This window comes from Triticum dicoccoides, chromosome 5A, assembly GCF_002162155.2.
Source record: "Triticum dicoccoides isolate Atlit2015 ecotype Zavitan chromosome 5A, WEW_v2.0, whole genome shotgun sequence".
In the NCBI taxonomy this organism is placed as follows: domain Eukaryota; kingdom Viridiplantae; phylum Streptophyta; class Magnoliopsida; order Poales; family Poaceae; genus Triticum; species Triticum dicoccoides.
The window spans coordinates 311670499-311683485 of record NC_041388.1 but is presented as its reverse complement, the minus strand read 5'-3'; the positions used below and the strand labels follow the sequence as shown (position 1 = coordinate 311683485).

The following is a 12987-nucleotide window of genomic DNA, read 5'->3' as shown; positions in this document are numbered from 1 at the left end:
CCTATCTAACGTGAATGCGGCCGTCTCTAAAGCATATCCCCAAAATGATAGCGGTAAATCAGTAAGAGACATCATAGATCGCACCATATCTAGTAAAGTACGATTACGACGTTCGGACACACCATTACGCTGTGGTGTTCTGGGTGGCGTGAGTTGCGAAACTATTCCACAATTTTTCAAATGTACACCAAACTCGTAACTCAAATATTCTCCTCCACGATCAGATCGTAGAAACTTTATTTTCTTGTTACGATGATTTTCAACTTCACTCTGAAATTCTTTGAACTTTTCAAATGTTTCAGACTTATGCTTCATTAAGTAGATATATCCATATCTGCTCAAATCATCTGTGAAGGTGAGAAAATAACGATATCCGCCACGAGCCTCAATATTCATCGGGTCACATACATCGGTATGTATGATTTCCAACAAATCTGTTGCTCTCCCCATAGTACCGGAGAACGGTGTTTTAGTCATCTTGCCCATGAGGCACGGTTCGCAAGTACCAAATGATTCATAATCAAGTGGTTCCAAAAGTCCATTAGTATGGAGTTTCTTCATGCGTTTTACACCGATATGACCTAAACGACAGTGCCACAAATAAGTTGCACTTTCATTATCAACTCTGCATCTTTTGGTTTCAACATTATGAATATGTGTATTACTACTATCGAGATTTAGTAAGAATAGACCACTCTTCAAGGGTGCATAACCATAAAAGATATTACTCATATAAATAGAACAACCATTATTCTCTGATTTAAATGAATAACCGTCTCGCATTAAACAAGATCCAGATATAATGTTCATGCTCAACGCTGGCACCAAACAACAATTATTTAGGTCTAATACTAATCCCGAAGGTAGATGTAGAGGTAGCGTGCCGACCGCGATCACATCGACTTTGGAACCGTTTCCCACGCGCATCGTCACCTCGTCCTTTGCCAGTGCCCGCTTATTCTGTAGTCCCTGTTTCGAGTTGCAAATATTAGCAACAGAACCAGTATCAAATACCCAGGTACTACTGCGAGCATTGGTAAGGTACACATCAATAACATGTATATCACATATACCTTTGTTCACCTTGCCATCCTTCTTATCCGCCAAATACTTGGGGCAGTTCCGCTTCCAGTGACCAGTCTGCTTGCAGTAGAAGCACTCAGTTTCAGGCTTAGGTTTAGACTTGGGTTTCTTCTCTTGAGCAGCAACTTGCTTGCCGTTCTTTTTGAAGTTCCCCTTTTTCTTCCCTTTGCCCTTTTTCTTGAAACTAGTGGTCTTGTTAACCATCAACACTTGATGCTCCTTCTTGATTTCTACCTCCGCAGCTTTCAGCATTGCGAAGAACTCGGGAATAGTCTTGTTCATCCCTTGCATATTATAGTTCATCACGAAGCTCTTGTAGCTTGGTGGCAGTGATTGGAGAATTCTGTCAATGACGCAATCATCCGGAAGATTAACTCCCAATTGAATCAAGTGATTATTATACCCAGACATTTTGAGTATATGCTCACTGACAGAACTGTTCTCTTCCATCTTGCAGCTATAGAACTTATTGGAGACTTCATATCTCTCAATCCGGGCATTTGCTTGAAATATTAACTTCAACTCCTGGAACATCTCATATGCTCCATGACGTTCAAAACGTCGTTGAAGTCCCGATTCTAAGCCGTAAAGCATGGCACACTGAACTATCGAGTAGTCATCAGCTTTGCTCTGCCAGACGTTCATAACATCTGGCGTTGCTCCAGCAGCAGGCCTGGCACCCAGCGGTGCTTCCAGGACGTAATTCTTCTGTGCAGCAATGAGGATAATCCTCAAGTTACGGACCCAGTCCGTGTAATTGCTACCATCATCTTTCAACTTTGCTTTCTCAAGGAACGCATTAAAATTTAACGGAACAACAGCATGAGCCATCTATCTACAATCAACATAAACAAGCAAGATACTATCAGGGACTAAGTTCATGATAAATTTTAAGTTCAATTAATCATATTATTAAAGAACTCCCACTTAGATAGACATCCCTCTAATCCTCTAAGTGATCACGTGATCCAAATCAACTAAACCATGTCCGATCATCACGTGAGATGGAGTAGTTTCATCGGTGAACATCATTATGTTGATCATATCTACTATATGATTCACGCTCGACCTTTCGGTCTCCGTGTTCCGAGGCCATATCTGCATATGCTAGGCTCGTCAAGTTTAACCTGAGTATTCTGCGTGCGAAACTGTTTTGCACCCGTTGTATTTGAACGTAGAGCCTATCACACCCGATCATCACGTGGTGTCTCAGCACGAAGAACTTTTGCAACGGTGCATACTCAGGGAGAACACTTCTTGATAATTTAGTGAGAGATCATCTTATAATGCTACCGTCAATCAAAGCAAGATAAGATGCATAAAAAGATAAACATCACATGCAATCAATATAAGTGATATGATATGGCCATCATTATCTTGTGCTTGTGATCTCCATCTCCGAAGCACCGTCATGATCACCATCGTCACCGGCGCGACACCTTGATCTCCATCGTAGCATCGTTGTCGTCTCGCCAATCTTATGCTTCCACGACTATCACTACCGTTTAGTAATAAAGTAAAGCATTACATCGCGATTGCATTGCATACAATAAAGCGACAACCATATGGCTCCTGCCAGTTGCCGATAACTTGGTTACAGAACATGATCATCTCATACAATAAAATTCAGCATCATGCCTTGACCATATCACATCACAACATGCCCTGCAAAAACAAGTTAGACGTCCTCTACTTTGTTGTTGCATGTTTTACGTGGCTGCTACGGGCTTAAGTAAGAACCAATCTCACCTACGCATCAAAACCACAACGATAGTTTGTCAAATAGACTCCGTTTTAACCTTCGCAAGGACCGGGCGTAGCCATACTTGGTTCAACTAAAGTTGGAGAGGCAGTCGCCCGCAAGCCATCTCTGTGCAAAGCACGTCGAGGGAACCGGTCTCGCGTAAGCGTACGCGTAAGGTTGGTCCGGGTCGTCTCGTCCAACAATACCGCTGAACCAAAATATGACATGCTGGTAGGCAGTATGACTTGTATCGTCCACAACTCACTTGTGTTCTACTCGTGCATATAACATCAACATCATTAACCTGGCTCGGATGCCACTGTTGGGTTTTGTAGTAATTTCAAAAAATTCCCTACGCGCACACAGGATCATGTGATGCATAGCAACGAGGGGAGAGTGTTGTCTACGTACCCAACGCAGACCGACTGCGGAAGCGATGACACGACGTAGAGGAAGTAGTCGTACGTCTTCACGATCCAACCGATCAAGCACCGAAACTACGGCACCTCCGAGTTCGAGCACACGTTCAGCTCGATGACGATCCCCGGACTCCGATCCAGCAAAGTGTCGGGGAAGAGTTTCGTCAGCACGACGGCGTGGTGACGATCTTGATGAATTACAGCAGCAGGGCTTCGCCTAAACTCCGCTACAGTATTATCGAGGAATATGGTGGCAGGGGGCACCGCACACGGCTAAGGAATCGATCACGTGGATCAACTTGTGTCAACTTATGTGTTTAGAGGTGCCCCTGCCTCAGTATATAAAGGAGCCAAGGGGGGAGGGTGCACCGGCCAGGAGGAGGAGGCGCAGGAGGAGTCCTACTCCTACCGGGAGTAGGACTCCCCTCCAATCCTATTCCAACTAGGATTCCCAAGGGGGAAAGAGGGAGAGGGGTGGCCGGCCACCTCTCCTAGTCCTAATAGGACTAGGAGAAGGGAGGAGGCGCGCAGCCCCCTTGGGCTGCCCCTTTCTCCTTTCCACTAAGGCCCATGAAGGCCCATGTGGTTCCCGGGGGGTTCCGGTAACCTCCCGGTAACCCGGTAAAATCCCGATTTCACCCGGAACACTTCCGATGTCCAAACATAGGCTTCCAATATATCAATCTTTATGTCTCGACCATTTCGAGACTCCTCGTCATGTCCGTGATCACATCCGGGACTCCGAACAACCTTCGGTACATCAAAATGCATAAACTCATAATATAACTGTCATCGTAACCTTAAGCGTGCGGACCCTACGGGTTCGAGAACTATGTAGACATGACCGAGACATGTCTCTGGTCAATAACCAATAGCGGGACCTGGATGCCCATATTGGCTCCTACATATTCTACGAAGATCTTTATCGGTCAGACCGCATAACAACATACGTTGTTCCCTTTGTCATCGGTATGTTACTTGCCCGAGATTCGATCGTCGGTATCCAATACCTAGTTCAATCTCGTTACCGGTAAGTCTCTTTACTCGTTCCGTAATACATCATCTCACAACTAACATATTAGTTGTAATGCTTGCAAGGCTTATGTGATGTGTATTACCGAGAGGGCCCAGAGATACCTCTCCGACAATCGGAGTGACAAATCCTAATCTCGAAATACGCCAACCCAACATCGACCATTGGAGACACCTGTAGTACTCCTTTATAATCACCCAGTTACGTTGTGACGTTTGGTAGTACCCAAAGTGTTCCTCCGGTAAACGGGAGTTGCATAATCTCATAGTCATAGGAAAATGTATAAGTCATGAAGAAAGCAATAGCAACATACTAAACGATCGGGTGCTAAGCTAATGGAATGGGTCATGTCAATCAGATCATTCTACTAATGATGTGACCTCGTTAATCAAATAACAACTCATTGTTCATGGTTAGGAAACATAACCATCTTTGATTAACGAGCTAGTCAAGTAGAGGCATACTAGTGACACTCTGTTTGTCTATGTATTCACACATGTATTATGTTTCCGGTAAATACAATTCTAGCATGAATAATAAACATTTATCATGATTATGAGGAAATAAATAATAACTTTATTATTGCCTCTAGGGCATATTTCCTTCAGTCTCCCACTTGCACTAGAGTCAATAATCTAGATTACACTGTAATGATTCTAACACCCATGGAGCTTTGGTGCTGATCATGTTTTGCTCGTGGAAGAGGCTTAGTCAACGGGTCTGCAACATTCAGATCCGTATGTATCTTGCAAATCTCTATGTCTCCCACCTGGACTAGATCCCGGATGGAGTTGAAGCGTCTCTTGATGTGTTTGGTCCTTTTGTGAAATCTGGATTCCTTTGCCAAGGCAATTGCACCAGTATTGTCACAAAAGATTTTCATTGGACCCGATGCACTAGGTATGACACCTAGATCGGATATGAACTCCTTCATCCAGACTCCTTCATTTGCTGCTTCCGAAGCAGCTATGTATTCCGCTTCACATGTAGATCCCGCTACGACGCTTTGTTTAGAACTGCACCAACTGACAGCTCCACCGTTTAATGTAAACACGTATCCGGTTTGCGATTTTAGAATCGTCCGGATCAGTGTCAAAGCTTGCATCAACGTAACCTTTTACGATGAGCTCTTTGTCACCTCCATATACGAGAAACATATCCTTAGTCCTTTTCAGGTATTTCAGGATGTTCTTGACCGCTGTCCAGTGATCCACTCCTGGATTACTTTGGTACCTCCCTGCTAAACTTATAGCAAGGCACACATCAGGTCTGGTACACAGCATTGCATACATGATAGAGCCTATGGCTGATGCATAGGGAACATCTTTCATATTCTCTCTATCTTCTGCAGTGGTCGGGCATTGAGTCTTACTCAATTTCACACCTTGTAATACAGGCAAGAATCCTTTCTTTGCTTGATCCATTTTGAATTTCTTCAAAATCTTGTCAAGGTATGTGCTTTGTGAAAGTCCAATTAAGTGTCTTGATCTATCTCTATAGATCTTAATGCCTAATATGTAAGCAGCTTCACCGAGGTCTTTCATTGAAAAACTTTTATTCAAGTATCCCTTTATGCTATCCAGAAATTCTATATCATTTCCAATGAGTAATATGTCATCCACATATAATATCAGAAATGCTACAGAGCTCCCACTCACTTTCTTGTAAATACAGGCTTCTCCGAAAGTCTGTATAAAACCAAATGCTTTGATCACACTATCAAAACGTTTATTCCAACTCCGAGAGGCTTGCACCAGTCCATAAATGGATCGCTGGAGCTTGCACACTTTGTTAGCTTCCTTTGGATCGACAAAACCTTCTGGTTGCATCATATACAACTCTTCTTCCAGAAATCCATTCAGGAATGCAGTTTTGACATCCATCTGCCAAATTTCATAATCATAAAATGCGGCAATTGCTAACTGTTGGGTTTCGTAGTAATTTCAAAAAATTTCCTACGCGCACACAGGATCATGTGATGCATAGCAACGAGAGGAGAGTGTTGTCTACGTACCCAACGCAGACCGACTGCGGAAGCAATGACACGACGTAGAGGAAGTAGTCGTACGTCTTCACGATCCAACCGATCAAGCACCGAAACTACGGCACCTCCGAGTTCGAGCACACGTTCAGCTCGATGACGATCCCCGGACTCCGATCCAGCAAAGTGTCGGGGAAGAGTTTCGTCAGCACGACGGCGTGGTGACGATCTTGATGAACTACAGCAGCAGGGCTTCGCCTAAACTCCGCTACAGTATTATCGAGGAATATGGTGGCAGGGGGCACCGCACACGGCTAAGGAATCGATCACGTGGATCAACTTGTGTCAACTTGTGTGTTTAGAGGTGCCCCTGCCTCCGTATATAAAGGAGGAGAGGAGGGGAGGCTGGCCGGCCAAAGAGGGAGGCGCAGGAGAGTCCTACTCCCTCTGGGAGTAGGATTCCTCCCCCCAATCCTAGTCCAACTAGGATTCCTCGGAGGGGAAGGGAGAGAGGGGGGCCGGCCACCTTCTCCTAGTCCTAATAGGACTAGGGGAGGGGAAAGAGGCGCAGCCACCTTGGGCTGCCCCTTTCTCCTTTCCACTAAGGCCCATGATGGCTCATATGGCTCCCGGGGGGTTCCGGTAACCTCCCGGTAACCCGGTAAAATCCCGATTTCACCCGGAACACTTCCGATGTCCAAACATAGGCTTCCAATATATCAATCTTTACGTATCGACCATTTCGAGACTCCTCGTCATGTCCGTGATCACATCCGGGACTCCGAACAACCTTCGGTACATCAAAATGCATAAACTCATAATATAACTGTCATCGTAACCTTAAGCGTGCGGACCCTACGGGTTCGAGAACAATGTAGACATGACCGAGACATGTCTCTGGTCAATAACCAATAGCGGGACCTGGATGCCCATATTGGCTCCTACATATTCTACGAAGATCTTTATCGGTCAGACCGCATAACAACATACGTTGTTCCCTTTGTCATCGGTATGTTACTTGCCCGAGATTCGATCGTCGGTATCCAATACCTAGTTCAATCTCGTTACCGGTAAGTCTCTTTACTCGTTCCGTAATACATCATCTCACAACTAACATATTAGTTGTAATGCTTGCAAGGCTTATGTGATGTGTATTACCGAGAGGGCCCAGAGATACCTCTCCGACAATCGGAGTGACAAATCCTAATCTCGAAATACGCCAACCCAACATCGACCATTGGAGACATCTGTAGTACTCCTTTATAATCACCCATTTACGTTGTGACGTTTGGTAGTACCCAAAGTGTTCCTCCGGTAAACGGGAGTTGCATAATCTCATAGTCATAGGAACATGTATAAGTCATGAAGAAAGCAATAGCAACATACTAAACGATCAGGTGCTAAGCTAATGGAATGGGTCATGTCAATCAGATCATTCTACTAATGATGTGACCTCGTTAATCAAATAACAACTCATTGTTCATGGTTAGGAAACATAACCATCTTTGATTAACGAGCTAGTCAAGTAGAGGCATACTAGTGACACTCTGTTTGTCTATGTATTCACACATGTATTATGTTTCCGGAAAATACAATTCTAGCATGAATAATAAACATTTATCATGATTATAAGGAAATAAATAATAACTTTATTATTGCCTCTAGGGCATATTTCCTTCATACAAGTGTGAGTTCTGTGCACATTCAAACAACATAATTTAGGTTCAATTTCAATATCAAAAGTCGGGTGGATTTGATATTAGGGCCAATTCAATTACATGGTCGTGAATATCAACATCGGAACAAAGCATAAGTTTTTACATACCAAATAGAAAAGGTGGTTATCACTAACCGGGTAGTTGGTGATGTCCAGAACCACTCAAATTTATCATCCGAACCAAATATATACAAAACAGAGCATAAGCTTTACAAACAAAACAGAAAAGGTGGCTATCACTAATCAGGTAGTTAGTGACGTCCGCAGCCATCCAAATTTGTCATCCAGACGAAATACACAATAGGGCACGTAAATAGATACTTTCTTTTGGACACAGACTTTTTTCATAAGAAAGAGGACGTCATGACTAATCAGTTTTGGATCCTTTTGAAGATCCTATGCATGCACAATGTCTTTCTTTGAAAAAAAGGGTGTGTCTAGAACTTAGTCGACCGAGACTTAAGTCGAGTGACGTCAGCGTAGTTGTGGTGTTACCAGCGGCACGACTAGATGCTGCTACCGGTATGAAAAAAATATGCAAGCACTATTGCAAGCGTCAACATGAGACGCTACAACCGTTATGACTAAATACTGCAACTATTAATGACGCATGTTGCCACTGGTGAGACGATGTGCTACAATCAACGAGGGCAAATGTTGCGTCTGACGAGACGACATGCTACAACCAGCAAGACGGCAGGGCCAGGCCCACAGTGGTGCAAAACATGCGGCCCGCACATGGCCCAACATTTTGGAGGGCCCCAAATTTTCTACATAGGCCTAGTATTAAAAAAAACTTATACGCTTTGGACTGGAGTGGGCTGGACTGCTGGAGTCGAAGCGACTAGGGCATCGAGGATCGAGCCATCGAGCAACCAACGTTGAAACGAGATCAGGGATCGATCTCCTTCTCCTCCTCCAGTCCTCTTACTCGTCGATGTCTCGATCGCTATAGCCTACAGGAAAGGTCCTTTGATACAAGGTGTTCACTTCACTGGAGTCTGATCCCTCGGTCCCTGGATCCGAACGATCCAAGGCGTTCTGGAGTTTGATCCCTCGGTCGAAAGTGTTCTGTCCCGGAGTCTGACCCCTCGCCCCTCGGTCCCTGGATCGATTGGATCACAGGGTGACCGGCCGCTGCAAGTGAATACAAGGACCTCCACTCCTCCAGACTCATAAATACACCCCCTACAGGTAGATTGAGCTCGGCCACTGTAGATCAGAGATATGGAAGTTATATTTGATATAGGTTTTGTTGCCTCAAGTATTTCTGACGGTAAATTTCAAACAGTTTGTCTAATTCACATCTAGATGTTTTTAAAGGATGTCACATCTAAGCTCTCACAAATATATAATGCAACAACAACAAGCAAAAAAACTAGGATAAAAAAATAGACCATAAACAGAGTGGACATCAGTTTAGATGTGACATAATTATGTCACATTTAGATGTGTTCTAGACATTTATCAAAAAAAAGATGTGTTCTAGACATATCTCCCTAGAATATATCGGAAAATATCCCATGTTTTCTTTATTACTAGCATACTGGTATATATTTTGTATGTGATACATTCACAGTTCAAGTTCTACCATCGCACACACACACACATTTCGTTTACGCCACTTGGGCTATATGCCTAGCTAGTGTGCCCCCGCGAAGAAGGCGAGGGCGCCGACGAGCGGCGCGTTGGTGTAGGTGGACGGCTCAGCCTGCGCGTAGTTGTCGCGGCTGTCGGAGTAGCTGTCGCTCTGGTCGGGGCCGCCGACGACGGCGCCGACGAGCACGTTGCGGTCCGGGTCGGACGAGTGCAGGTAGTGGAACCCCTCGTCGCAGCCGATGCGGGCCGGGTGGTCGCGCACCGATGGCATGGAGGCGCCCCGGTGGTGCACGCGCCTCGGGTACCGCGCCCCGAACCCCACCATGTACGACATCCCCGCCGGGTTCGCGCCCAGTATGTAGTCCACCTGCGCGCCAGCCAAAATGACCCATGAGCCTCCCTCCACCAATCTTAATATTTTGTCTAGGGGCTATGCGTGGAAACGTACCTGCTTCTTGGCGAGCGAGACGAGGGTGGAGGGGGTGACGGCGGTGGAGCCGCAGGAGGCTGCGCCGCCGGTGGAGCTGAGGTACTTGGCGTAGGTGAGGAGCAGGAAGGTCGTGGAGGTCACGTACTCCATGTTACTGTCGCGTTCCGTGAACAGGAGGCCTCCTGGTGTGTACTGGGACTGGAAGCCGCCGGCGCCGGGGACGAGGGAGCAGATGTACTTGTCAGCGTGCGCCTTGTACGTGCGCAGGCTCTCCACCCGGTTCTGCAGAAATACCTTGGAGAGGAGGACTTTGGTGGCGGCGCGCTTGTCGTCCCAGCTGACGGTGTACGCGTCTTGCTCCCCGCCGAGCGTGTGCCCGTTGGAGTTGATGTAGGTCAAGTACACGCTCTGCGAGCTCGGCGACGGCGACGACGCCAGGTGCAGCCACGTCGCCGCCCAAAGGAGCTCGTCCTGCATGCATGGGTTATGTTATGGTTATTCCGATCGACTCAGAAGCAGCATCATGCATAGATTATGTTATGGTTGTTGGGTTGTTTACCTTGTAGCCGGAGTAGGAGCAGTAGAAGGGACACACAACGGAGCTGAGCGAGTCGATGTAGGAGCCCCTGTACCGGTCCGCGAAATCAAACACCTGCCGAGCGGCGCGGAGCAGCTTGGACGAGTAGGCCAGGTCGCGGGCCCGGAACACCAGGGAGGCCGCGGCCAGCGCCGCCGCGGTCTCGCCCGCCACGTCCGACCCGGGGTTCTGGGGCGTCACCTTGTACGCGGCGCGCGGCGTGTCCATGTCCTCCGGCCGCTCCCAGCACCGGTGGTCCTGGTACGGGTCCGCCACCTGCACCCACAGCGCGCCCGGCGTCGCCGTCGCCGCCTTGAGCAGGTAGTCGGAGCCCCAACGCACCGCGGCCTCGGCGTTGGCGAGCTGGCCGGGCGGCATCGCGCCGCCGAACTCCACCACGCTCCACGACAGCATGGTCACCGTGAACGCCATGGGCAGGCCGAACTTGACGTTGTCCCCGGCGTCGTAGTACCCTCCGACAAGGTCCACCTGATCAAAGGCACACATCAATGGATATACTCTCGTTGACGACATGCATGGCAATGGCATGGCATGTGTCCAGGACTTGTCGTCTGAGTAAGTACGTACATTGGAGGCGTTGCCGTCGGACAGGGCGGAGTCGGCGCGCCACGCCACGCGTTGGCCCGGCGGCAGCTTCCCCGAGCGCTGCGCCTCGAAGAAGAGGACCGCCTTGTCAAGGGCGTCCGCGTAGTTGAACGCCGCGGCGCTGCGCGCACCGGTGACCAGACAGAGGACGGCGATCAGGTAAGTGGACATGCAAGCTTTTGGGGATCCCATGTCGGTCAGGATGTGTGCGTTGGTGCTTAGCTACATACATGGTAGGACTATATATAGTGGTCGATCAGTTAATTCGACTCCATGAAAAGTGGTGGCAGTTGTAGTAAATGTGTATGTGCAATGTATGTTGATATCATGCTGAAAATTAATTATATGTTGATATTTGGTAAAAATTTAATTGCATGTTAATATTAGGTAGATATCAATTACGCGTTAATAACATAGATATTCTATATTTGATAAGTTATAATTGTATGCTAAACATGTTGAGCGCTCATCGTTAAAGCAATAGGGCGTTGGATTAACATTGTTTGATGGCCGATCCGGGGTTCTGGGTCGCCGTTAAGCTATCGGGTCCGGCTTTGAATCCGATAACCCGTTAACAGCACCGAATAATGACGATTTTCCACGTGTAAAATTCTCATTGGCCGAAAAAACCACGTGTCAGCTCCGAGTCGGGACAGATGTCATCTGGCGAATGGACGAGACGCGTCTATGACACGCCGACACGTGGCTCGTCCCAACAAGGGCCCATTTAATTTAAAAAGGCCGACACGTTTGACTTGGTCAAAAGTTCACGGGTCCACCCAGCGAAAGCCTGTTAACGGCCTGCTTGCATATAGCCCATTCACGGCCCGTTATGGTCTTTTCGAACTCGGTCGAGTAGCGCCATGTGGGCCGTCCAATATAATTTCAGCCCGTTGTCACTTTCGGTCCATGTATTGCCCATGACGTCTTCCGGCCCATGTGAGACATTTTCTATCTTTGGGCCCTTTAATGGCCCGTGGTGAAAGTGCCCCACAATCAACAATAATTTTCTTTATGCCAATTAACGGCCCATTACTCCGTTGGACCGCTTCCAGACCGTACTATCTTTCAGCCTTCTAAGGGCACATTTATTCTTGGGCTCATTTCCAGCCCTTGATTACATATGGTCCGTTACTAGGCTGTTTCTCTGATGGGGCAATTTCAGTCCGTGGTCACACTCGGCCTGTCTGTGGCCCGTCAACAAATTGGGCCTCATTCATCCTGTCATTTACTACGGCCCATTAACGACTCATTATGACTGTCGATAGAATTAGGCATGTGCTGTCTTTCGGGCTGTTACCAGCCCATTATGACCTAAGCCCGCAAACATTCGGGTCTGATTCTGGCCCATTTACGTCCCAAATCGAGTTCCAACTTTGATCCATGATCGGTATGGCGTAGATCCTACGGCCCATGAGAAGCTCATGGGTGGTAAGGCCTGTAACAGGCCTATTTATCGTAAGATCCATATGAGGCCCATGGATCATACGACTCGTAGGACAATGAATACTATGGCCCGTAGGAGGGCCGTGGTTATAATGGCATATATGTGGACCATTGTTATTGCAGCTAGTAAGAAACCGAGCAAAAAGAACTACAGTACTACAAGCAAACAAATAAGCAAGACTAAGAAAATAAATAAGCAATAAACTAACGCTAGGATTGTTGGGACACGCAGCATGCGATTTCAAAATTTTCCTACGCTTACAGAAGATCTATCTAGGATGCATAGCAATGAGAGATCAGAGCGTGTCCACGTACCCTCATAGACCGAAAACGGAAGTGTTTGACAACACAG

At 46.9% G+C, this 12987-nt stretch overlaps 1 protein-coding gene across 1 annotated transcript; it reads right to left on the bottom strand.

Moving 5' to 3' along the window:
• Positions 1-9469: 9469 nt before the first annotated feature.
• LOC119297255 (endoglucanase 4-like) lies at positions 9470-11384 on the bottom strand. The gene is made up of 4 exons (XM_037575118.1): positions 11172-11384; positions 10566-11072; positions 10025-10477; positions 9470-9943 (listed from the first exon to the last, which is right to left on the bottom strand). The coding sequence occupies exons 1-4, from the start codon at positions 11379-11381 to the stop codon at positions 9620-9622; spliced, it is 1494 nt and encodes a 497-aa protein (XP_037431015.1). The 5' UTR covers positions 11382-11384; the 3' UTR covers positions 9470-9619.
• Positions 11385-12987: the final 1603 nt, after the last annotated feature.